This window comes from Lytechinus variegatus, chromosome 2 (genome assembly GCF_018143015.1).
Source record: "Lytechinus variegatus isolate NC3 chromosome 2, Lvar_3.0, whole genome shotgun sequence".
Lineage (NCBI taxonomy): Eukaryota > Metazoa > Echinodermata > Echinoidea > Temnopleuroida > Toxopneustidae > Lytechinus > Lytechinus variegatus.
The window spans coordinates 30,417,749-30,443,014 of record NC_054741.1 but is presented as its reverse complement, the minus strand read 5'-3'; the positions used below and the strand labels follow the sequence as shown (position 1 = coordinate 30,443,014).

Below are 25,266 nucleotides of genomic sequence, written 5' to 3'. Positions count from 1 at the left end.
CGCGTGCCACCGAGCGTGGGCCGAAAAAGGCCCTCGCTGCAAACAAGCTGTTTTAATTTTGTACTCTCTCTTCCTCGTACAAAACCGCCAATATAGAGAGAAAGATGCAACGACAATGATGCGTTTTGGAGATTGAGTGACTCTTCTTTTCGATGAGGACCGATCATCCCAACAACGAAACCTCTTGGCTATCCGCATCCAGCTGTGTTTTGGTCGTTGATGTGTCTACCTCGGCTATCAAGGCATTTAACCGCTGGTGTTGGGTCTAGGAGTGTCTAATTTTATCATCATGTTTGCTTGATCTTGACACCTCGGATGCTGTATGGATACATAAGGAGGAGTTATACATCGCTTGAGAAAGATGGCTTATAACATAGAGGAGAGGCGGAAAAAGAGAGCGGAGAGGCAAAAACAAAGAGAGGTGAGTGAGTGCCTTTACAATCACTATTATGCAGCAGTGCTTTCAGATTGTCCTATTTAAAATTATCTTGGTTTTAAAGTTTTTAATTGTTTTCTTGTCTGAATTGAGAAAATATATACCACTACCAATTTTACAGAGAAAGTGAAACTTTTCGTGATTTTCTCTCACTCTCCTGTATCCTCGCACACCATGCATACATTAGCCTGATGCTATAATGGATCATAATTGTAATCTACACCAGACAAACGTCAAATTATTCAGGTCGATTTAATCAACTTGACATCTAACAGGCAAGCATGTTATATAGGGGAGAATATGATTCTGGCTCAGCTTGAGATTAGTTTTGCATTGAATTTCCTTCCTTTTCTGTTTTTTTTAATCTTCCTCCATTCCTTAGTGTGTATTTTAATCTTGGAATAATAATGTGATCTATTTTTAGCAATAGACATCAACCGGATTTTTGTTTATTGATAGTTTAATAAATCGTTCATCTTTTACACTGTATGATACTAATTGCACTGTAAAAATACAAAGTGCTAATTTAGCACTTACAGTGCTTGCATTAGTGACTGCACTACAAGTGCTAATTTTCTAGTTCAAATTTAAACTAGAAAATCATCACTAGTATATAGTGCAGTCACTATACAAGCACTGTAAGTGCTAAATTAACACTTTATTTTTTACAGTGTGTATTTACATTTATAATACTGTATAACTCTCGTAAACAATTGAATTTAATAGTAGAATACCACCTTAGAGTAATAATGGCTGTGTTAATTAGAATAAAGCGAGAAATATATTATGGTTAATTAAGGAGTGTGTTGAGAGGGATGCGTTTTACTGCGAATATCAAACTATTTCAGCTGTAATTTTGTTGGAAATGTGTATTTTTTGTTCATTATACCACCTCGCGTCTTTTCCCGCTCTTTCTCACTTTGTAAACTCATCAAATGATATTCTATAATTAGTGATTCCATATCTACTGCAGATAGCAACATGCATAAAGACAATCATTTTCATTCTCCGTTCACCTCTCTCTCTGTCTGGCCACACTGATCGGTACCAGAGAGGAATTTCTTCCACTTCCCCGATAATACCCACTTGAACGTTTGCATCATACGAAATGTAGTTTGGTAGAGCCAACTTATATTAGCTCAGTGCATAAGGCCAATGGAGAGAAGAGTTCCACGTTGCTTTTATGACTCAGTACGAGTGCATTCTGTTAGGAAACTTGCAGGGTTACTAATAGAACTATATTTTGATTCTTCGAGTTCCATTACTTTCTATGCTCCTTTCTTTTTTATACCAATTATCGTTTAGATCGCATGAGATCTAGAATATGAACGCTATACACGTACCTAAGTAATTATTATTTTTTAATTAAAAATATAATAATAACCGTCGAGAAGGCAAATACTCACCTTGTACCAATAGTAGTGTAATGTTTGTCTGCTTTGGTTTTATTTTTTTATATACAAAATGTATATAGATTAAGTACTAGTAGTTGATTGATTTGAGAAGTTGTGATTATAGATGACTGTTTTACCATCTACCGTAGATAAGCGGTTGCTTACACTATACAACAGATTTTTGTGTTAAAAATGCGACCCAGTTAGCTTTGTGAGAGGACCGTACCCAGAGGTGTTAAAATACTATTATCAGTAGAGTACCGATGGGGGCCTAGCGGGCCATTACCCCACTCTCCCCAAAAAACTACACGACCAATATACTATATACAAAACAAAATAAATGGGGAAGGAGAAAGGTACAAAAGCGTATGATATGGTGTTATTTTCTGAATATAAATCTATCACGAAATCATATTTTCATTTTTAAAAAGGTCAAAATTATAACTCGCTTTCTTTGCTTTTTTTCCACACACGCCATCTTGTACCCCTCAATGTGCGTTCATTACGCCACAGACTGTAGTACCAATTAATGTCGATTCAACAAAAATAATATTCCAATGTATTATTTTATCAAAATGGGGTTTAGGCCCATAAATTAAATCTGCAGCTATGAGGTTTGAAGACATAGATTTTACAATCACAATTAGAACCCAGACTCTGTCATTTGACAAACCGTATTTTCATCGACTGAATGACCGCATCACCAGATCCTATTGTTGAGCGTGCGTATGGTCGGCGGGGTGAAGTTTGGTGTCACGTGTGAGAATAGTAAATCTTGATAATGAATGATAGGAGTGCATTGATGATGACAGATAACATGTTACACCTGCTTGTGCCATCACTGTCCGGTGTTTGGTGTGTAGTATAACTATTCCATATCTCCATCTCTTCTTTTCAATACTCTCTCTCTCCCTCTCTCCCACACACACATCTCCATCTTCTGTCTCCTCCTCTCTGTTTCTCTCCCTCCGCCCCCTCCCTTCTGCCCCCCCCCCCCTCCCTACATCTCTCACTCAGTCTTTTCATCTTATTATCTTTTCTATTGTTTTCCTCCAATTTCTTAAAACATGTTATCATTCTTTCTTATCAATAATGACTTACAAACAACTTAATAGTATCAAACGAGTAAAAGTTCCATGCAAAAAGTGGCGGAGAACCAGATAGGGGGGGGGCTCGTCAGTTTCAGAATTAGTTTTTGAAACCGCCTTTTCCGCTCTTGTCATCAATATTTTTTTGTGATTTTGTGATATGTTGTGAGTTGTGATATGTTAAAGTTCTACTTAATATTTTACAAAAATGTTCTAAGTTCACCCTTATCGGTATGCAAATGAGAGGACCAATGATGTCCCCCACTCACTATTCCCTTCGCATTATATTATATGAAATGATTTTAACCTTCTCCTCATTATTATGTGGTACAGATTTCCTCCCTGAACATGTGGAATTGCCGCATTGTTCTTGGTTGAAGAGTCTCATAGTCAAATCTGCCCAAAAAGAATAATATATATATAATTCATCCAACAACCTAGTGAGTAACATTACAAGCTCTCTCATTTTCATATTATTGTGCCAAAAACTGTGTGATAAAAAACAAACAACTAAGTCCTAGAATGTCTTAACTTACTTATCTTACTTCCAATTTTCATCAAATTTTCAGCGTTATAAATGCTCGTTTGATTTGTGTCCTTTTATTCAAATCACACTTTTGTCGAAGGGGGGGGGGGGGCTTTCCCTTTAATAACTACACTTTGACCTTTACATTCTATGCCTATTTGCAAAATGTGTTGGTCCTATAATTATCTTCAGTGTGTCCATGTCATTTGTAATTACACCACAGCACATTATTGTGTGGTATGTAAAGGGGCGCTTAACCTGATAACGCATATTGGTCGTAATAAGATTCAAAATACTATGATTCCTTACAGCATATTACACAACAACAACAAAATAAAAATGCAGTCAATATAGGACGCATTATGCAATAAAACAATTTTGTTACCTTGAAAAATTTATTACAAGAGCACATTATAACTATGGTTTAATTTTTTAAAAGTTAATGAATTCGCAATATTGGTCAAGCTTCCAACAAATTTGTCATTTAATGAACGAAAATAGCTGTCTACATTATTGTAGTAACTCCTCATAAAAAGAGAAATGACAAATTATAATCAATATTTAATCAATAGAAGGCCCTATAATAATTTATATTGTATATAATATATATTGTATGAAGCATACAAGCACAGGGCGTGAAGGCAGGGTGCATGTCTCAACACTTGAAATAATTTGATGACCTTTTTTTTTCTTGTTTTTTGTTTAGTTTTGTTTTCTTACTTATCAAAATATTTTTAAGCAAAGTGCTTCGGAAATGGCGGTGACTTCTGACCTCATATTTTTTGTTGTTTGTTTTGCAGAGGTGGGGGGGGGGGCTTGTCAGATTTTTGGCCCCTCTTTACTAGTTATACTATTCGAACATGTGACGCAAAATCCTTCCCCTGATCGACTTTAAAACCCGGGACTGAAGATGAATGTCGCCCTCTTGCAGACTTCATCAATTGCTCCATGGACTCTGCGACATATAACAGTACGATACAGTTCAAGTTCAATTATAACGTTACACAATAACCAAATAACAAAATGATACATGTACAATAACAATAATGTTCAGAACAAAAAAAGGAAAGCTATTGAACAATGAGCTGAAAATATTAGAAATATTTGGGAAAAGGTTGTCTGCTTCATAACCAATTGATTTTTTTGTACATGCCGACACTAAAAGTTATAACCGATTTATTGTACAACTATGATTCATTTAACACCAATTATTATGTACATGAGTTTGAATACTAAAGTTTAACATGAATGGTCTACATGCAGTGTAACACAGGATTATGAGATTAAACTATTTTGACATTATCCTTTGTTTTGTGTAACTAATGCTACAGGGCTGTGATCTACTATTTGTAAAAATAAGTTTGTATTATATTTTGATTATACCTCTCTATACCGGTACATTGAATTTGCATTTTTCTTCATATTGGAAATAGATGGATGGATAGACAGACAGACATACCGATAGGCAGACAGATAGACAGACAGATAGATAGAAAGAAAGAAAGATAGATAGATAGATGGATGGACTTATTTTCTGTCAACAAAATACAAACAAACATTACTAATTCAATTTGTTTCTTTTATCGTCAATTTTTAGATAGAAATTGGAAGTACCAGATATTTAGCTTTTCCAGAATGCAGCGCGAGCAGCTGAATATAGATTAATCATATTCAAATGGCAAAAGCACCACCCATCCGATTCCTTTCACCCCTCTTCCCCCCATGGGCGCGGCTATGACCCCTTTCTAGACAAACGTCACAGAGTAATGATAACTGCTCATCACCTCAGAGAATACGGATGACCTCACAACCAACACTGTGACGTCATTCAAATTCTTGATCACACTGGAAACATAAGAATCTATTTGGACGCGCGGCTTCGGGGCTCATCAATCTCTGGTAGCGAAGTTGGTTTCCAACTGTTCTTGAGTATACCTCGAATCATGAAAATAAAAGCTTTTACGGCTCTTCACTTTCACATTTACAAGTTTCTATTTTTATTAATAACATTATTTTGTATGTCTAGTATTCTGTAGAAACTATGTTTTCATTACTGTATCTTTGTCACTCCGAATGATTGCAGGGGCTAATTATGAGGTAATATTGCATGTAATGTCGGTGTTTAACAAAATAATGGGGTAGGCTATGCTGTGAGCAAAATGAATTTCCATACTTCGGACTATAAAATGAAATGGGATTGAATCCAATTTTGTTTTACTAGATCCGTGAAAAAATAAGCTTTTCTAATCAAGATTTAGTACAAACAACCAATATGGACATTTTTTTCTCTCCAATTTTATATAGTAAAATATATATTACACAATTAAGAAACGCTAAGCGAGTTTTCTCTGATCTTTTTTTTTGCAGGAGTTTCTGCATTTTATTCAGAAATCAATGATAGATTAACATGTTCACATAATTGAATGAATACAAATTAAATGTGACAATTTAAAATACAATGTAAATAATACAAACAAGACTGATAATTAAATCATACCTAAGCATGTGATATAGTTCGGTAAAATACAGGGGCCAGCAGTATTATAAGCACATAGGTGCTTGAAGCAATAGCAGCCAGGAGAGGGGGCTACATGGAAACATCTGATTGGGTATTGCGTTCAACTTATTGTTCAACTTTTTAACAATATGATGTTCAACTTTTAAACAATACATAATTATTATCTTAAAAAAATGCTGTTAGATCTTTGAATGCCAACTATACCTGATCAGTTTATATGCGAACCAGCTTGTAAGTAGCATTTTCACTGTACATTCAATTCATCAAAAAATACGACTTCGAATAACAATGAGGAAAGTTTTCTATCAGTGAAATCTCAAAATAATCATTTTCCCATCAATATGGCTATACTTCCATACTCATCATAGAAAAATAAAATAATGAATAGCATTGCACCAACAGCGGACATTACATGCATATTGACTATTTTCTGACAATAACTTTAAAACGCCTTGACTTTCTTATTTTACATCTTAGTTTGATCGTGTTAAGTTTTATTTCCCTCATCCTTAATAAAATTGATGAGCTTTTATAGCTTCTGCCATAAACTTGAGACTTACCCTATATCCTTAGCATTATTCGAATGACATTTGATATTTAAACGGGTGAACATTTATAAACGTTGTTCCCAACTGGAAAATTAACAAAACGTATCACCGGTCTAAAACACTTGTGGTATTATACCGAAATAAATTATAGGAAATGAATCACAATTAACACAATTGTCAACATATGATCTACCTTGTAGGTCCATGGTCTAATTTAATAATTCATTGCCACGTTACACACTAAGCAAAGGTGACAAATTATTTATTTATTCAAAATCGAAGAGGAATCAATTCCTTTATTATTCAAGTTTTGTCAAATTTATAATAGATAGCATGACCCATTCATCCAGGACATTAATATAAACGAAGTTCAAAGTTAAAGTTCGGGTTTCATTTCAAACATAATTTGAGAAACCGTTTCCTTTAAAGTTTTACCCAAATTTTGTATATTAACATACATCATTTTAATAATAATATAGGGTATTTATATTGCGCACATACAAGGCGCTCCTATATTACCCGGCTATATAAGCTATAGGCGTTCACATGCAGCGCACACAGCTTCTTGAGGAATTACTTCCTACCGGTACCCATTTATCTCACCTGGGTTGAGTGCAGCACATTGTGGATCAGTTTCTTGCTGAAGGAAATTACGCCATGGCTGGGATTCGAACCCAAGACCCTCTGTTTCAAAGCCCGAAGACTAATCCACTGGGCCACAACGCTACACTTTTACACTTTCTTTTATTGAAAATGGGGTAGATTTTAAAAAGGCATTTGAACCCGCATTTAAATAAACTCGAGGGAACATTCATGCGTTGATACTGCATGCAGATTACTTTCTTTGCAGATGTCAAAGTTCAATTGAAGAATGTATGTGAAATACGAGATAGGGCTTCTTTTCTCCATACATTTTCAGCTCAACAAACATGGCAATGCATGCTTATCAATCATTTAAAAAGCCGCCGTAAATTAAATTTGACGATTTAAATTACCCGCGACTATACTTGCCTGAACATCTTTGAACTTTGATTGAATGGACTACTTTGCTCCTAGTTTATCCCCCCCCCCCCCCCCCTCGTGTTCTACTTTCAGTTCATGTTTCTGAATGTGTTTATGGAACTGGCAGTTCAAGGTCATGAACCTTCGAAATACTGGGATGTTATCTTGGATCATATACCTTTTAAGCATCGGAATGTGCATGGTCTTCAAGAAACGAACGCGCTCTGAAAATATCGACGTACAGTATATACTGATTGGCAGAGGTATATGACATGATTATCAAAAAGATAGGAAAATGACGGAAAAGCCCTTCTCTAAAGGTGTTTTAGCGATATACCTCTTAGAGCTGCAGTGTTGGAATAGTTTAAATAAGAAATATATATCTAAACAGATAATTATATTGTACAATTCGTTTTTTTTATAATAATAAAATATATGTCAATAGATTTCTATAATAGGGGCATATAACGAATTAAGTGTTTACATTTAATTAACTCGATCCACTCACTATATATATCATCAAAAAATAATTCATAGGCTAATGAGGAAGTAATTAAGTCGTATGAAATACACAACTCTTTGTTATGCAATCATGGAAATAGTGCAACGAACTTCATAATGCCTGAATGTCAACTAAAATCATTTCCATGACGGGAATGTTGGTTTTCACCTTTTCCTTTACAGCGGAAATAAGCTATAATTTCCTTTGAATTATTTATTTGTTCGTTATGAGAGTGGCTATTAACCACCCGAGTAAATTGAGCATGATTTCATTAGACATTCCGCTAGACATTCCGCGATAGAATTCATGAAAGTTTTGGGCTAATCCTGTATTTTTTTTCTTTCATAAAAAACAGCAAATTGTCATTATACCCTGCTTTTATTTAAGGTTCCACCACTTCTGTATCTTCCCACAGAAACCTCTTTTCAAACTTGATTGTACCTTAGTCACCGAATACATTTTTCCTTATCTAGACATGTTTACTTTTTCAGCTTTAATTTTTAATCCAATTAGTCTTTGTTTGTCATGAATCTATGTATAATTATGAATTGTAAACGAAAACAAAAGTGGAAAAAATGAATTCAATTCAAATCAAATTAAATCAGAAGTGTTATACTTTTCATCGGAAACCCTAAATCATTGTCTCAGCTATATATACTCGGTCTAAAACAATTATAATGATGTCTATTGTGTCCCCTTTTAACCTTTATTTCTGACAGCATTGAAACGTGATTATGTATATTGTAGAAACATGTATAGATTATACCTTTTTCGTTCTTTTACCCTATTCCATAGGAAGTGTCATTGTTATTTTTTTTTCATAGTGATGGTTTAATGAATGTATCGTGGGCAAAAGGTTAAGGTCGATTAGTTGTAAATGTGTTTCCTGTTTTCAAATGTACAGTATGTATTTCGGGGTTTTTAAATTATATACAGATGAAAAAAATGTGAAGGCTGCAACTCGTAACAAAAGTAAAATTACAGTTGACTTATAAAAGTATGAAACAAGGCATATTCATCCGTTTTGTGATATTATTTATCGTGACAGGGACATTACAATAGACTAGATCAAAGAGTCAGCAAATGTCAGTGGAGAAATCATGTATCAGGTTTATCTATTATTGGAAATTGTATCTTATGAAAGATGGCCTATACCTGATAATGCAGGGGCCGCGGAACCGGGGATGGGGGCTTCAGCTCCCACTTTTTTCCAAAACCGTGTACAACAACGTAAAAATTACCATATGATTGTGATTTTTAGCATGGTCAGCCCCCCACACACTTTTGGCTCAGTCCTCCCACTTGAAAACCGTTCCGCGGCCCCTGTAATGAAATAATTGTATTTTCAAAAAGTGTTAAAGATGTTATATGTAAATGGTACAGGTCTACTCCTCACTTGAAATATATTCTTAAAGTGACTATAGTCGCTCGTCAGCATCACATCCTCCCCATCCTTCCACATCTTGTTTGCTATCTGTCTCTGGTATTTGAATGGAACAACCGATGGGTGACACTTTTACTGTTTTATTATTTTGCATGTATATAAGATTAAAACATAAATCATGGGAAAGGGCAAACTCTCAAATCTGAAACAGAAATATAAATCCGACAAGTTGTCAGATCTGACAACTTTCCTTGAATTTGATTGGCTGAGAAGCACTGATACTATATATAAAAAAAATTGTCGGATAAAACAAGATTTGTCGGATAAACCGACAAGTTCTTTAATTAAACGCTCCCTGGATTGTATATACACTTGTATGTTTTCATTTATATGTTCAGAAGGACAGGAAATGGGATAACGGATGGAAGGGGGGGGGGGAGGGGGCAGAGGTCTTCATGCATGCGCCTCTGTGTCCTCAATTTACCACCGTTAGATCATGATTAGATTAACAAAACCTTGAATTTATGCCTATTGATTGCTTGTACTTTCCTGTACACAGTTTCGTATATATCCACATAATTGTGGCTTGTACACTGGAGTCAAGTTCGTGCAGTATTTTATTGCTCCCTGTCTGTTGTAACTTTGTTGAACTTTTGGTCCCTCTGGGGTTGTTTAGACACTTTCGGTGTTGTTATTCTTGGCGGTATCGAGGCAGTTGTTTTATGTCAAACTTTTAGATGAGACACATTTTGTGTTGATACATGTGATGTTATTTATGACTTTTTAAATGAGCGGAAATACAATTATTAGTACATAAACTGTTTTCAGTTTGAAATGGTATGAATGAATCTACACCAATCCTCCTTAAACTTGGTAACTTCAGGGCGAAATGTAGCATGGGCGCGGAACGGGGGTGGGGAAGGAGCAGCTCTAGCCCTCGGGACCCCACTAAAAGTAAAAGTGGCCATCTAATTAGGATTTCTTGCATGATTTTTTAGCCCCCCCCAAAAAAAAAAGCTTTCGGCTCAGTCCCACTTACACTTTCAAAAATTGTCCGTGGCCCCTGCCAGGGAATTCAATGAAGATCTATCAAACTGCGGTATATTATATCCATGACTTACATAAATATATGTAAGTGTTTTGACATATTTTATCGAAATCCTGGCTATTATCGAGACCTTCATGCTTAGAGGAGACATTCACCATTTTAAGAGCCTCGATTCATATTTCTCAAGTTAAAGTTGGCTTATAATTATAGGGTGTACCCTGTACCTGTAGTATTTTCTCGAGGATTATAGGCTCTCGTCTTAATTCACATTTTCTTTGAGATTCAATTAATTCCCAATTTAAGGCCATTGAACCCAACTTCGATGTTTGCCTTTCTTTCATTTTAAGTTTTGAGTTTTGTCTTTCACCGACAACAAGCGAGTAAATCTAGTGAGCCAAAATGTTGACCTCTTTCTTACAAAATTGAATTTTGCGATAGAATTTGATATTCAGAAAGTAATATGATATTTCATCCGGTTTTTTACCTTTCTTTCCGTTTTATTCCCCACCCCCTCTTGGTCATGAACACATTTAGGGGGCATGTAGTCCCCCCCGTTCGCCATAGGTGGATTCCCCATGGATTCGGGTGTTACCGGGGTGTTACCAATGAGCATGAGTTAATGACATGACTAATCAGCAATGGATCTTTGCTTTATGATAAGCTGTAGACAGTCTTCCTCTAACTACTAGTGACCCAAAGACAAAGTTTCCTAAAAATAGCAGAAAGTTTAGTCATTGTTTACAAAAGCACTCCTCCATACTAGAGTGTGTGTTTTCTTTCGGTCCTCTGTGTGGGGGTGTACATTGCGCTCTGGACGGAGCCGACGGAGCCACCGAACTTCGATCCCTGTTTTCACCGCGGGATCAATCGCCAACCAAAAGTCTCATATTGATCCAACAAGTGTCATTGCATTGCATGTGTACGAGCAGGCAACATGGCGACGTACACTTGCAGAGTACAGTATATGAACGATACGGATCCATTTGCGACTACTATCTTTGCGGAACCTACTCGAGCTCCACATTTTCATTTAATGAATATCTACCCCTGGAAGATCAATTGCCGACCCACAGGGTCAGGGTCCTCCAACCTCCACATAAGGTGAGAAATCATTGTTACTTTCGAGGTACAGAACCGTGCGATTACGAAAATGCGATGGGGGTAACCCGGTGGTGTTATACCACCTGTCGATGGGTGCGTGGCCCCAGAAGTTATGGCTGAATTCCGTACTCGTTTCGATGACTTCCCACAGCCACACCATTACATCTGTTACGAGATTTGAAGATAGATGAAAAAAAAATGTGAAATGGGCATTCCGTGAAATGATATTTGTTTTGGTCAATTTCCATTTCTTCAGCAATTATGAAATCCATTGTCAACAAATGGCGGATGAACAAATTTGGGACGTCATACTCACTTCCATGACTTCATTTAGAGGTGTAGATTGTATTATTACTAAATTATTCACTGTTTTTATTATGTGAATATTTCATAATTTTGTAATAGAGGAAAATATTGATTTTGTATCTACAAATTGTTCAATGTAAAAATACCATCATGCATTGCCAGATGATTAATAAGATTATTTCTCTTGTGCAACTTCATTTAGACAACTTGAAATGTTGATTTGCATTGGGCAAAATAGGATGTCATGAATTACAAAGTACCAAGGTCATAAATTTTGCAGAGGTACTTAAAGTGAAATGGATGACATACTGAAGACACAAGTTTGTTTATGCCTTCTCTTTTAACATGAGCACAGTGCATATTTCCCTTGGCATGTCCTAGTAGATTTTTAACAAAAGATGGGTAATATAGGGACAGTGATTTTCCGTTTCAAAAATTGCCTTTTCCGTTTCAGAAAATCTCAAATTCCGTTTCAGCACGTCAGAAAACGGAAATTCCGTTTCCCCATTGACTTTGTACACACGGAAAAGTGACAATTCCGTTTCCAAATTGAATAGCAAAATGAACGAACACTCGCACTGGTCAAACTTTATATCTGCTACTGTACCAACAACACAATAGAATCCATTCTAATCGGATCTATGCGGGTGTAAGTATTATTTTTACAAAGACATTTAGCATGCATACATCCTCACCTCTCGCATCATTAGCATTATTTCACGGTGAAATGATTTTTCATCGATAATTTGGGGGTTTTTCTGACATCGTTATCATCAGTCAACGGCTTTTGCCAATCCGCCATCTTGAATTTTAAGACCACGATATCGTGCTGTTACATCTTCAAACGTAGAGGGCAGCAACACACGACCGTGCATAGTTGGAACAATATGTGTACAGTGCAGTGAAGCCCAACCCGGCCGGCGCGGCTGGCCGGGTATGGGCGTGGGGTACTGTACAATCGAGTGTGCTGATGTCGGGTGCAGTCATTATTTGTGAATTGTCATGATTGTAGCGAAGTGAGATCGTGTTTTCTGGGGTTTTGTGGCCATCTAATATACTCATTTTGTTGTGATTTTGGAGTAATTTCTGTTGCTATTCTGTGTATTTTGAGGGAAAATGCATTTTCCGTGATTTTCCGTTTGAAATGCCACTTTCCGTTTCAAAAAGCATTTTCCGTGAATTCCGTCCGTTTTCCGCGATCGCGGAAAATCACTGTCCCTAGTAATACCACTATGGACTTGATATTAAAATGTACTTCAAAGGAAACTATGTCTCCCTATATGACCCTATTAGTAGATTCATTATATTTTAATGTACATGTACAGACAGTACAGTGTAATTCAATACAACTCTGTGTTTAGTTCAAATTTCAACATATCTGTTTTATCATGTCTACTACATGTAACTCTGACTGCCCTCATATATTCAAGGATATGATGTGAACTTCACCATCACGATTGACATTTGTTTAAATACATTTAGTTGATCATTGTATATACTTAAATTATGCGGCATATTTTCTGTATTCTGAACAGATAGCGAAAGTCATATTGATATTTGCAAGAGCAGATTACCGACTTTTCATGAAATGAAATCTTGAAGGCTTAGTGTAAAGTATCAGTATTTATTAAAGTATGGCAAATTCCATTTACATGTACTTAGCTGGTGTACCTTTCTCATAGGCCTTTTAATATATCTTAATGCAATAAATCTTTAGGTCTCTACACTGACAGCACAGAGATACATGTATGCTCACAGGATTCTCAGCTAAGTTTAGTGACAGTTGAAATGATTGGTAACAGAATATTTAACACACAAGGGTTTCATGTGAATTTTGGTAAATATTTATCAATGATGTCTTATTAGAAAATAGGCCCTTCAACATGAACAGATGAACATTGTAAGTTAGAATAATGACAGTGCTTACAACTTTTGAAAAACACAACAAGGGTACAGGAATGATTATAATTGTGATGTGTTGCTCTCCCATATTTCATTCGAAGACCTTTAATGCTATATTTACCTGTTACAGTAGCGTATGCAGGGTTTTTTTTTTAAACATGGAGGGGTTTTCTAGCTGAATGAAATGTTAACAATAGAAAAAAAGAGAAAAGGTCTTCACCACAAATTTTAGGTCGTTTCTAGGAGGGGGCTTGAACACCTGTAACTCTCCCCCCCCCCCCCTGCATACACTACTGACCTGTTACATGTATATAAGAGGACTTTTAAAGGTATTGTTTAACTTTGTGAGCAGCCGATTAAAAATTTCTCAAACCAAGGTGAAACATGTGTACAAGTGCATGTATTAGAACTAATAAACCCTGAAAACAACCATTATTGAGAATGAAAAGCTAAAACTACAAGGCAAATCCCGATTTTGTAAATAGGCGTCTTATAGACACCTAAATAGTACACATAAGTGTATGGGATGAAATTAAGATGGTGTTTCCGGTCACTTTATATTTTGATTTTTGAAGCACTAAATCATTTTCGAACGCAATTTTTTCTAGGCTTCATTTTTAGAACATATCACAGACACAGGTGACAAGTATGACCTTCTAGCTCAGATTTTTTAAAAGTCAAACCGATGTTAACCAATCACTTTAACAGAGAAGGTAGATGTTAACCCAAGATGAAATGGCTTCACACACACACACACTGCATTCAGTGAAACGGTCATCCGTTTCCCTTGAAAGTCTAAGGGGGTAAAAATACCAATCCGCAGGAATTAGAGTGCATTTGTATCAGATATCACACTGACTGCAAATGAATGAGATGGGTTCTAATTTTAAAGACCTGTTCTAACTCTGTCCTGCATCTCTTCTGAATTCAAGCTACACTTCCACGTCTCCTTAGGCAAACGTTTAGAATTACCAAAGATATGGGGTGTATCTACGTGTAGGCAGAGGTGTCAAACACTATAGGAAATAATATATTTTTCTGCCTTATATTTCACCTTTACGATCATTTCAGTCATCACTGCATCCCTCTGGTCAGTTGTTACTTGCTATTAAAACAATGCAAGCTAATTCTTTAAATTCTATGGATAAAATGTACTATCCACTATCAATTTTGTGATTTTTATCCCCCTCCAAAGAGCCCCTACACCAGAAACAAGAACGATCAATATTAGGAATACTCTATTTAGTATTCCAGAGTTATTTCATGGAAATAATGTTTCCAAAGATTCACTGAATTCTAAGGAAAAGTGTCTACTGTCTATACATGTATGTGTCTTCAAGGAAAGTGTTATCTGTTTTCTAGATTTGCTTTGACATTGATATTCTGTCTTAAAAATGTTGCATGTAGGATTACTACACATGTATATCCACCCAATCAGTGATAATCCCGGGTTTAGGGAGGGGTTCATGCACCCCAAATCAAGTGGAACCATGGTACCGGTCTGTAAGCCTGTGGCTAGGAACTCCCGCTGTTCACTGCAAATACAAGCAGGTCAGCCAGTCAAGAAAATAAAGCCAAATCAAGTCTATAAAAAGAAAATATAGAGGAAGTGGGGGATATTGTTTAAATTCCATTCAAATTAAATTTGCACTATTTGATTGTTATCTTCAATAGGATTTTTAGCAACATCTTTTGTCTTGCTTGAAATTTAAAAATGAGTTGCATTACTTGTCTTGTTGCAGAGTTGGTCATGAAATACAAGACGATACGATTTTAAAGTATTGTTCTTTTTAAGGAATGCAAATTTAGTATTTACATACTATAGGCATACTTGTATTTATTTGATTTATAGTATTTAGTTTTTCCACAAATAATTCTGATAGAATGAAGAAAAAATTATATTGAATTGCCCATGTAGAATACCACACTCCAGTCTCCAATCATATTTTTACAGTAATCTTCCATGGAAGTTCCAATCTACTAATACTTGCTTCAATTTGTGTAATGTAATATTGGTCGTTGTATGATTATTAACAAATCAAACAAATAAATACCTAATTTGTTTTTATCAATAGGGTCTACATGTACATGTTAATAGTGTATTTTTTGAAAAATAAAAATGAAATAAAATCCATAGTATACTTTATGATATTGTACTTCACAATTCTTTTTTGTTGATTCAATAATTTTATTATTGTGTGCAAATATGTATTTTCTTCCCATAAAACAGTAGGCCTTTCATACCTGTTTACTCTTGTCTCATACGTGAAATGAACAGAGGTAGTTCATATATTTCTGAACTCTGGTAGTAGACAGGACTGTCACAACAAGAAACATTGATATGGTTGGATAACCAGGGCCCGTCTCACAAAGAGTTGCGATTGATCCAATCGACTACAATTATGGAAAGCCAGCAACGTCAACTTCTAAACTACAAGTTTGTTCAAAATGTTTTATACATGTAGATATGATGGATACATGTCTTCATACATTGGTTGTTTTCTTGAAAATTCAGTCTGCTTCTCTTTACAAAATCACAAAGACATTGTGCAAATTTTCTGTAGAAAAAATATGACATTGATGGATTTCCATGTGTTGATCGAATCAATAGTAGCTCTTTGTAAGACGGGGCCCCGATTTGTGATATCAATCAACAGTCATTCATTCAATGTTTGTCTAAGGGATTACCTTGCTATCTTCTTTGTGCCAGTTTCTCAAGTTTGCATCTTATTTAAATTGTCAGTTAGTGGTTGGCCAACTTCTGATTTATGTCTCATTCTGAAATGGAAAACTACCGAGTAGTGTTGCTGTTCTGCTATTCTTAAGTCCTTTTGCAAATAAATTAATTGATAGAGTGATAATGATAATAATGAGCAGTAAGACACCTACACTGTAAAAAACCAAGGATTTCAAGTAAATCCAGATCAGCTGTGAATAGTGACCAACCGAATATTATATTTAGTTTTAAACCTTGTAGATTTAAATATAAATCTAAAAGATTTGAATTTAAATCTTTTGAGATTTGAAAGTTAATCTTAAGGATTTAAAATAAATCCAACATTCGGCTGGTCACTATCCACAGCTGATCTGGACTTATTTTAAATCCTTGATTTTTAGAGTGTACATGAAAAAGGTTCAATATCATACTGTATGTGCTGTATGGTTCCATGAAATTTGCTCCGATGGGAAATATGCCATACATAAAATCTAACCTCTAAACTAAATAAACCCAAATCTTTAAAAAAATTCTGAACCACAAAACTATTACAATCCTAACTCTAACCCTATGCCCTCTGAGATATGAAGACCGAGCGAATGTAGCAGGAGCATATGCCTTGTCACCTGCTGTACATTGTACATGTACTGTATATATAGCTTGCCAAGTATAAACTCCACAATTGCTTTGAAGATATTCACCGGGTTTGTGATGTATTCCATTCTTTTCTGTATATTTTAAGATTCCTATGTAGGGTTACGTGTACATGTATGTGAATCAGTTCTATGTCGGGCAAGGCACAATGTACGATGTCCATGTATGTACACTGTACATCATGCCTACACTAGTTTGTTAATTGGAGCAATTGTCTCAAGTGGAGAAAAGGTCATAGAATTTAGAACCCTCCTTGCATGGCTGCTCTCTGTACATTGCTGGTGAATTAGGGGAATATTTTGAACAAGAAATAGTATGTACTGTACTTATTGAATTTACAAAGCCTCACTTTAACAGTGTCATTAATTTGTTTGGCTTCACTTCTCAGTGTCCATCTAAAACCATGTGCTTTCATTGCACCAAGGTAATAGCAAGTGTTTCTCAAGTCATTTTAGCCATGGCAAGTTGAATTTGGTGCGATTCCTTGAGTTCTTTCTTTTGTTTGGTTTAACTCTTTTGAGGCCAGCCCCGAAAGGCTAGTCATTGTGAAAATATTTGGTCTGGTCTATTTATTCTTGTCTAATTTGGCGCAATTTTGTGTGCTTTTGGATACTGTTACTTCCTTGTTCTTGCTTTATACAGCATTAGATGAATGTGAGACCTTAGGTCATTACAAGGGCTGCTGGTATCCATGTTACTGATTTTGCGTGCCTACCACTTCAGAAAATTAATTTGAGCAAGTCACAGTGTTGACCCCATTTACATACATTTACATGTACATGTAGTAGGAAAAATAATCTGGGTATATTATTTATTTTAAAGTATATCAGAATTTTCTTGGATTTTTCTTCACCGATTTGTACAAGTTTTGGATTTACTGTATTACATGTAGTAATTTTTTTTAAAAGGAATTACAAATAAATCTAGGGAAAGCGATCATATATTGAGAATGTATTATTGGCACGGGGAGCAGGGGGGTGGGGCATGATTCCTGGGGAAAAAAATTGACAACCCCCCAAAAACAAGGAGGAAGTCATTGCTACTTCTTGAGTGCATTTTCCCCATTATTTTGTTTTTGTTGAAAAGCCTCTAGATAGGAGCCTTCATTTTTGGTTTGATAGGGGAAGGGCACATTCCAACTGCTCTCCCCTGGATATACATGTACCACTAATGCAGGGGTTCTCAAACTACGGCCCACGGGCCAGATCCGGTCCTTGGAGCTTCTCAACCCGGCCCGCGAGACTCTGCTGGGTTTTTTAAAATCATTTTTAAGTCACAATATGAAACAGCTCAATATGATTACATTGTGTATCCATGTTAGACCTAACCGTAATAAAAGTAATGACAGTCAAAACATATGAAACTGTTATAAATTTGTTGGATTAAATGCTCTCAAAATAGGGCAAGATTGCACAAGAGAGCATCTAGGACCCCGACCGCAAGGGTCTTTGCACTTCGCGCACAATTTTTTCTTTTAAGTATCCACTTCACCCTGGCCCTTTCAGGTTTATTTCGAGTCTCATCTGGCCCTTCAAAGAAAAAGTTTGAGAACCCCTGCACTAATGTATGTACAATATTTTTTTATAAAAGAAATTGTGTTTTACTCTTACAGTGTAAATATTTTTTATGTTATTTAGTCTATTTGTAATGCAACTGGCATTACTGAAGCGTGACTGTGGGTTGAATAAATAAAAATGAAATGTGTGAAGCCTTTGATAATTGCCAGCAATACATGTAAATCACTGTATGGAGGTGGCAGGTAATTTTGAAAGAAATTAATTTCTTTTAAATCTGCATTCAGAGCATGAAATTGGTGATCAAGATATTTGAAGAATAATTGCATCTGTATGCAATAATATCCATTGTAATTACTTGGTACATTTTATGATTTTAGAGGAAAATGTTGCTATAGGTCCAACATACATGATTATATCGTAATTGACTGTGATATCTATGTACTAAAGTAAGAGATCGAAGTGCTCTCTAGTCTTAGACATAAATTTCATGTTTGTTTGATTTTTCAATAGCAGACAAAAGTTTAATTGCAACATATCAGAGAAACATGATGCACATTATTTAAATTGATGTTTGAAAAACAACAGTTAGTGTACATGTATATGTACACTTGCATTTTTAATGCTGATCAGCACTGTTATTAATCATCATGCATGTCACTCAAAATAGATGCTCATGCTATTGTAAACCTTTGCCTGCCCAAACCATAACCTTCAAATCATCATAACAAGATCTAGTGCAAATAATAGCTTGTAATATGCTCAATACCAGTCTGATACTGGTATTGTGTAATGGTTTCTATCCCCTTAATTCTAATGTCATACATGTACATGCATTCACATACAGTGCTGCTATAAAAAGTTTGTGAATTCCGCCAGAAAATGAACTCCTCCATGTTGAGTGTTAGACGTGTATGTAGACAACAACGCTGTAATGTTTACTACTCTGCAGGCACACAGACCCTGATTGAAACTTTGATCAACAAGTGGGTCTCAATGCAAAGACTAGCACATTTGAAACTTGCTGTTTCAATCCCCGAGCAAGAGGGCCTTCAGTACACAAGGCATTATAGGCTGCACATTCAGACCCTTAACTCTAGCCCTGCTTAACTCGACGGAATATGGTTTGTACAGCAGACTCGCAATGTCCGGCGAGCCCACAGAAACAAACTACTGGTACATGTACATCGAATGTAATATTCTATCACTTGTTTTCACGATGAAATATCTAAAAGATGGCAGAATTTGACCACTTTTATAAAATATGTTCATTTTTTGGTGGGGTTCACTAACTCTTTAGCACCACTGTATGTTTACCTATTTTATATATACCAAAGCTCTGTTTGATTTGTCCTAATCTTTATGAATTGTATTATCGTCATCTAGTATCTCACTTGTACGAGATCGACGAAAAATCTTGTTGTTTCTCTGGCAGGTCTTGTGAAGGGGGGAAAAAGATAAATCTTTAACCACAGTCAGTAAGGCGTTGATCCACCTTTTGTTCAACTTGGAGGACGTTTTGACTTAATCTAGCATGGTTGGTTAGGTTTGTAATAGGATGACACATGAACACGTTTTATTGAGTGAGTTGTCAATATGCAGTGCATATTTGATTGACGGTCGTTCTTCTTGGATGCATGTGTACTTGTTTTGTAGTGATGAAAAATATGATATAGTCAGGCCCATAATATGAACTCAGTAAATTCAACTAACAGACAATTTCATAATTTAACAAAATATTGAACTATGTTTGTCATAATGTTGGAATGATGATTTAGATATTATTAAATACCAAGATTGATATTGTGTGCTAATTTCAATTTGTCAATGAATTATGTTAGATAATGTGATACAAATGAAGTACAAGTTCATGAATACCCTGAAGACATTGCAAAAGAAAACCGAGGCATACATGTAGGCCCTACATGTACATGTAATTTGTTTGATTTGTTTACTGTGATTTCTTGGCAATTTGAATTTAATTTGCCATTGTTGTCGGTGTATTAAAATAAATTGAATATCTAAAAAAAATATATATATCTGAATTTATACCATTCCGAGTCTTAATGTAAACATTGAATTTGGTTTTATTAGATAGTTTGCTACATTTAATGATTACATTGTATTTGTAGTAAGTTTATATTTTTCAAAATGGAATTGTTAATAATATCACTTTGAATAATATTATTATACTACCAAAATCGTTACTTTAAAAAAAAAGCAATATTCTGCTGGGTGAAAGTATTTTTTTTCTGAATTCTGTAAATAAAGATGTAGATTAGAACAAAGTGTATTAAGATGTGAATAACATTATTAATGAGTCTGTTTTATATAATTGCTGCACCATTTCATAGGCCTACATGTACATTCTCATGATCCATTATTAAATGTACTTTATTCATGTATAACATAATTTTTATAGAAGACAATATGTACATGAATCTATGGTGCGCAAGTGACTGTAATAGATTATTAATGACTTCCCAGTTTTTCCTTGTAGAATGTATTGATGGTCCTTCTATAGTTGATGACACATTTACATTCACTGCTGAGCCCCTTCAAATAGTTCATTGTGGTTTTCAATTCAGAACAATTAAGAGTGGTGTTCCTGTCTGTCTTGGGCAATATCTTCATTCTGATACACTCTGTAAAGATTTGAAGTTAAATCCTTAGGATTCAAATTAAGTCTGGAGTTTGAGTGGTCACACTATTCACACTTCACAGCAGATTAGAATTCATTTTAAGTCCATGTAATTAAGAGTGTTGGCCTAAATGTTGTTTGCTTTAAATCTGAAGCAAAGTATAGAAATAGTTTTTTTTCCCCTTTTTTCTTTTTTTTTGTTATCCATACACTCTAAATTCCAAGGATTTAAAATAAATCCAGATTAGCTGTGAATAGTGACCAGCCAGAGTTTGAATTTATTTTAAGTCTCAAGGATTAACTTTTAAATCTTAAAAGATTTGAATTCAAATCTTTTAGATTTATATTTAAGTCAACAAGGTTTAAATATAAATTTAGTATTCGGCTGGTCATTATTCACATCCAATCTGGATTTATTTCAAATCTTTTGAGTTTAGAGTGTAACTGTCACTTTAGTTTTGACAAAACATGAATGAAAAGAGTATGATAGTAATACATGTACGTATCGACTAACAAGTTTTACAATGTGCTTGACTACATGTATGTTCATTGGTGGAAATTCTTGGAGGCTCCATCTAGGACTTCCATAGTATTTATTACAAAAATTTCTTTTTGGTTAGGGGCTCAACAGCCTGAATTTAAAGTTAGTACAATCACATTCAAGTACTATCTCTTATTTTCTATTGAGGAAGGAAATTACAAGAGAGTGTTTCTTTCCTATTGAGTATTCTTTCCTCTTTATTGGATCTTGATTTTCTTTATAAGCAAAAAGAAAAGATCATTTCTATGTGTGAATATTTTTAAAAGTTTCTTTCCCAAAAAATATTTTCTTCTATCCATATTTATCGCTGTCTCATCTATTATTTCCCCTCATGCAGTATACACTAGCTCTGGAGGCCTATATACTGTAGTCACATGCAGAGTAAATAATGACATAAAGTTGAATGACATACCATGTGACTTTGGTAACTCTGATTGGAATAGATCAAATAGGCCTGTGGGACTATGACTGCGCAGATTACGTTAGATGAATGTTACAGGGTGTTTTTGACCCCATATAAAGGAAGTTTGAAAATCGGTTGGATTACCAACTTCAGCAGCTGTACCCTTGCTTTAGTCTAAAACTTCCTGAATAATTCCTTTCCTTTTTATTGTCACTTTAAAAATAATACATAATTGAGATACTGTATCTTATCCTAAGACAATGATAGAAATTCAAATTAAAAAAGTGATACCCTTCAAGGGTAACAAATGTCTGTAAATTTTCTTTATCTCTTTCAGACATCATCATTAGAACTTGTTTGTCTGGGAGCATCTGTAGTTATAGAAAACAGAATGGCAAGAAATTACTGATAAAGCAATACAAATTATAGCTCTATATAAATTTTATTTCATTCAGAAAAAAAAATTGTATTCTTGATTTAAAGTTATCAGTATTTCCTGCTATTGGAGGTATTATTTTGCTTAATCGGTCTTAAATAAAATAAAGACTTCATCGATAATTCATGATGTCAAATTTGTTCATTATACAATCATAAGTTTTTGCCAATGAACATTCAATCACATTGCAAATGACAAGTAATCGTAATAACTGATAAAAATTTCCTGATTTTATTGCAGTCATTGAGATATAGGCCTATATTTTTCATTTGAAAAAAATGTTTTACCTGTATAATTATGTTCAATAAAAATGAATGATACCATGCATATAAAACTGCAGTATCTGAGGAGTAGCACATAGTGATTGCATTGTTAATAGTTTCTTCATATATATTTATGAAACAACTTTACTTTTTTGTTTCTTTGATACAGTTAGAGGATTGTGGTCTACAACTCTCTCATAATGGAACATACTTGGATCTTGAACAATCCATTGACGATCAGAGGGACGACTTTGAGGGCTTTGAACGAAAGTAAGTCACACTTATTCTTTTGATAGTATTGCCAAATAAAATTAATTCCGATTGAATTAGACAACTGCTGAAAAAAATATCTCAGGATGTTGTTTACATCACACCAACTATAAAAGAAAAAAATGATACCATAATATGTAGGCCTATGATAGTAATAAAAAATAGTGTAACAAAAGCAAATAGCTTTGATAGGTTTATACATGTACTTGTATATATATATATACAATGTATGTAGCTTAATAGAAATACTAAGCTTTGATCAGGACCCGTTAAACAGGGTTTTTACATGTACGTCGAAGATCTGTTGGGGGTAGAGGGGGCACTCTTTCACTGTCCCTCCCTCCTTCCCCTTTTCCTCTCATGCACTTGTGGTCTCAACCCCCTTGTAACATTGGACCCAGCTGCCAACCCTTTTACTCTGTAGTTACTGTACAACCGTATATAATTGTGGTCTCTATAAAAGTAAAAGATGTGATTGAAATTGACAGAGTACTTGGAATGTTTGGAGACTCCTCTCATTCACAATTGGGAAGTATGCTCGAGATGGTCTACATACAACATGGGAGCCTTGAAAACTTCAAATACGGTTGAGGAAATCAAGAAAGTGATGCACACGTTTGACCTTTCTGTGTTCATGTACCTGTATGCAGCTGTTTGTAATTACTACGGTTTTGATCCAACATCCTATTGGTTAAACTCAAGGAGCTTTCACATTGCCATTTAAACATCATTCTAAAACACAAAGTGACAATTTGAATCGTGGCAGTTAATCAACACAGTGTGAAGAAGAGCCAAATCTTTATCACAAGGATTTTACTTAGGTGTACATGTACATGTAATTAAAAACGAATTAATTACTCTTGTCTCTATACCCTTATATATAAATGAAGCTAGCCATGTCAGACGAGCCTGTATGTATGAAAGCATTACTAGCTTTAATTGGCTATAAAGATGTGAATCAAATGTCAATGAAGGTCAAACTTGAATGTAGAATGTCTGACTTTTCATCATAAAGAGAATTTTGAAGAGATGTTGCCCTCATGTCACTACAGTTGTCGGCACCTTTAGGAACCATCCTCCCCCTCAAAATATCCGATTGGAACTCACCAACCTGACCAGCTCTTATTTTCCCTCTGAAAGAAAAAAAAATGAGAACTAGTTTTTGTCCCCATAAGTCCGTGAGGAAGGTGTTAGAGGATGTTCTGATAACCACTAAAATGTTCCTGGTGTCGTATTTTACTCTGATTTTTAATGCAGAATAAACTCCAATTTACATATCATGGTTCTGTATAACCTTTTCACTTGAGAATTTTCTTTTTAATTCAAAGTTAATTCCATATCCACAAGCACACCAATCATTTTAATATTGTCATTCACTTGCCTTGTTAAAACAATGCCAATGACACCCGTCTGAAGAGGCAGAAGGTTATTAAAGAAGGGAGACCCCCTAGTGAAATCAAATGTTTCCTGTCTGTGCACCCTCACATAGATGGGGACAATGTAACTCACATTGAACTTTGGTGGAAAGAAATACGATAGGTGCCGTGGTTCAGCAAGGGTGTAATAGGAATAATGTTCGTTATGTCTCAAACCACTGTGGGTGGGGTGTTTCCTTTTGATTAGTGTGTGTCTTTGGTAATTCATGTGGTGAAAACTGTAGATTGATGAAAACAAAGTTTCAAGTTTAAAGGACAAATCCACCCCAACAAAAAGTTGATTTGAAAAAAAGGAGAAAAATCCAACAAGCAAAACGCTGAAAATTTCATCAAAATCGGATGTAAAATAAGAAAGCTATGACATTTTAAAGTTTCGCTTAATTTCACAAAACAGTTCTACATGTATGCACATCCTGGTCTGTATGGAAATTGGCAGACTCACTACTTCTTTTGTATTTTATTATTTGAAATATGAAATATTCTGATTTTCTCCTCTTCAAGTGCAACAGATTTTTATTTCTCCCTGAACATGTGGAATTACCATTATTTCAACAGTTTATGTTTAAGTTAGGTTGATCCTTATTTTCAAATCTGTAAAAATTGAAATATTGTATTATTCAAACAATAAAAACAAAAG

The 25,266-nt window shown here is 35.0% G+C and overlaps 1 protein-coding gene across 1 annotated transcript in view; it reads left to right on the top strand.

The window, feature by feature from the left end:
- Positions 1 to 326: 326 nt before the first annotated feature.
- The window catches only part of LOC121409733 (dentin sialophosphoprotein-like), a 137,247-nt gene continuing 112,307 nt past the window's right edge, over positions 327 to 25,266 (top strand). The window contains exons 1-2 of the mRNA XM_041601640.1: positions 327 to 421; positions 23,093 to 23,193. Coding sequence (XP_041457574.1) covers positions 362 to 421; positions 23,093 to 23,193 — 161 coding nt within the window. The 5' untranslated portion in view covers positions 327 to 361. The remainder of the gene's footprint in view (positions 422 to 23,092; positions 23,194 to 25,266) is intronic.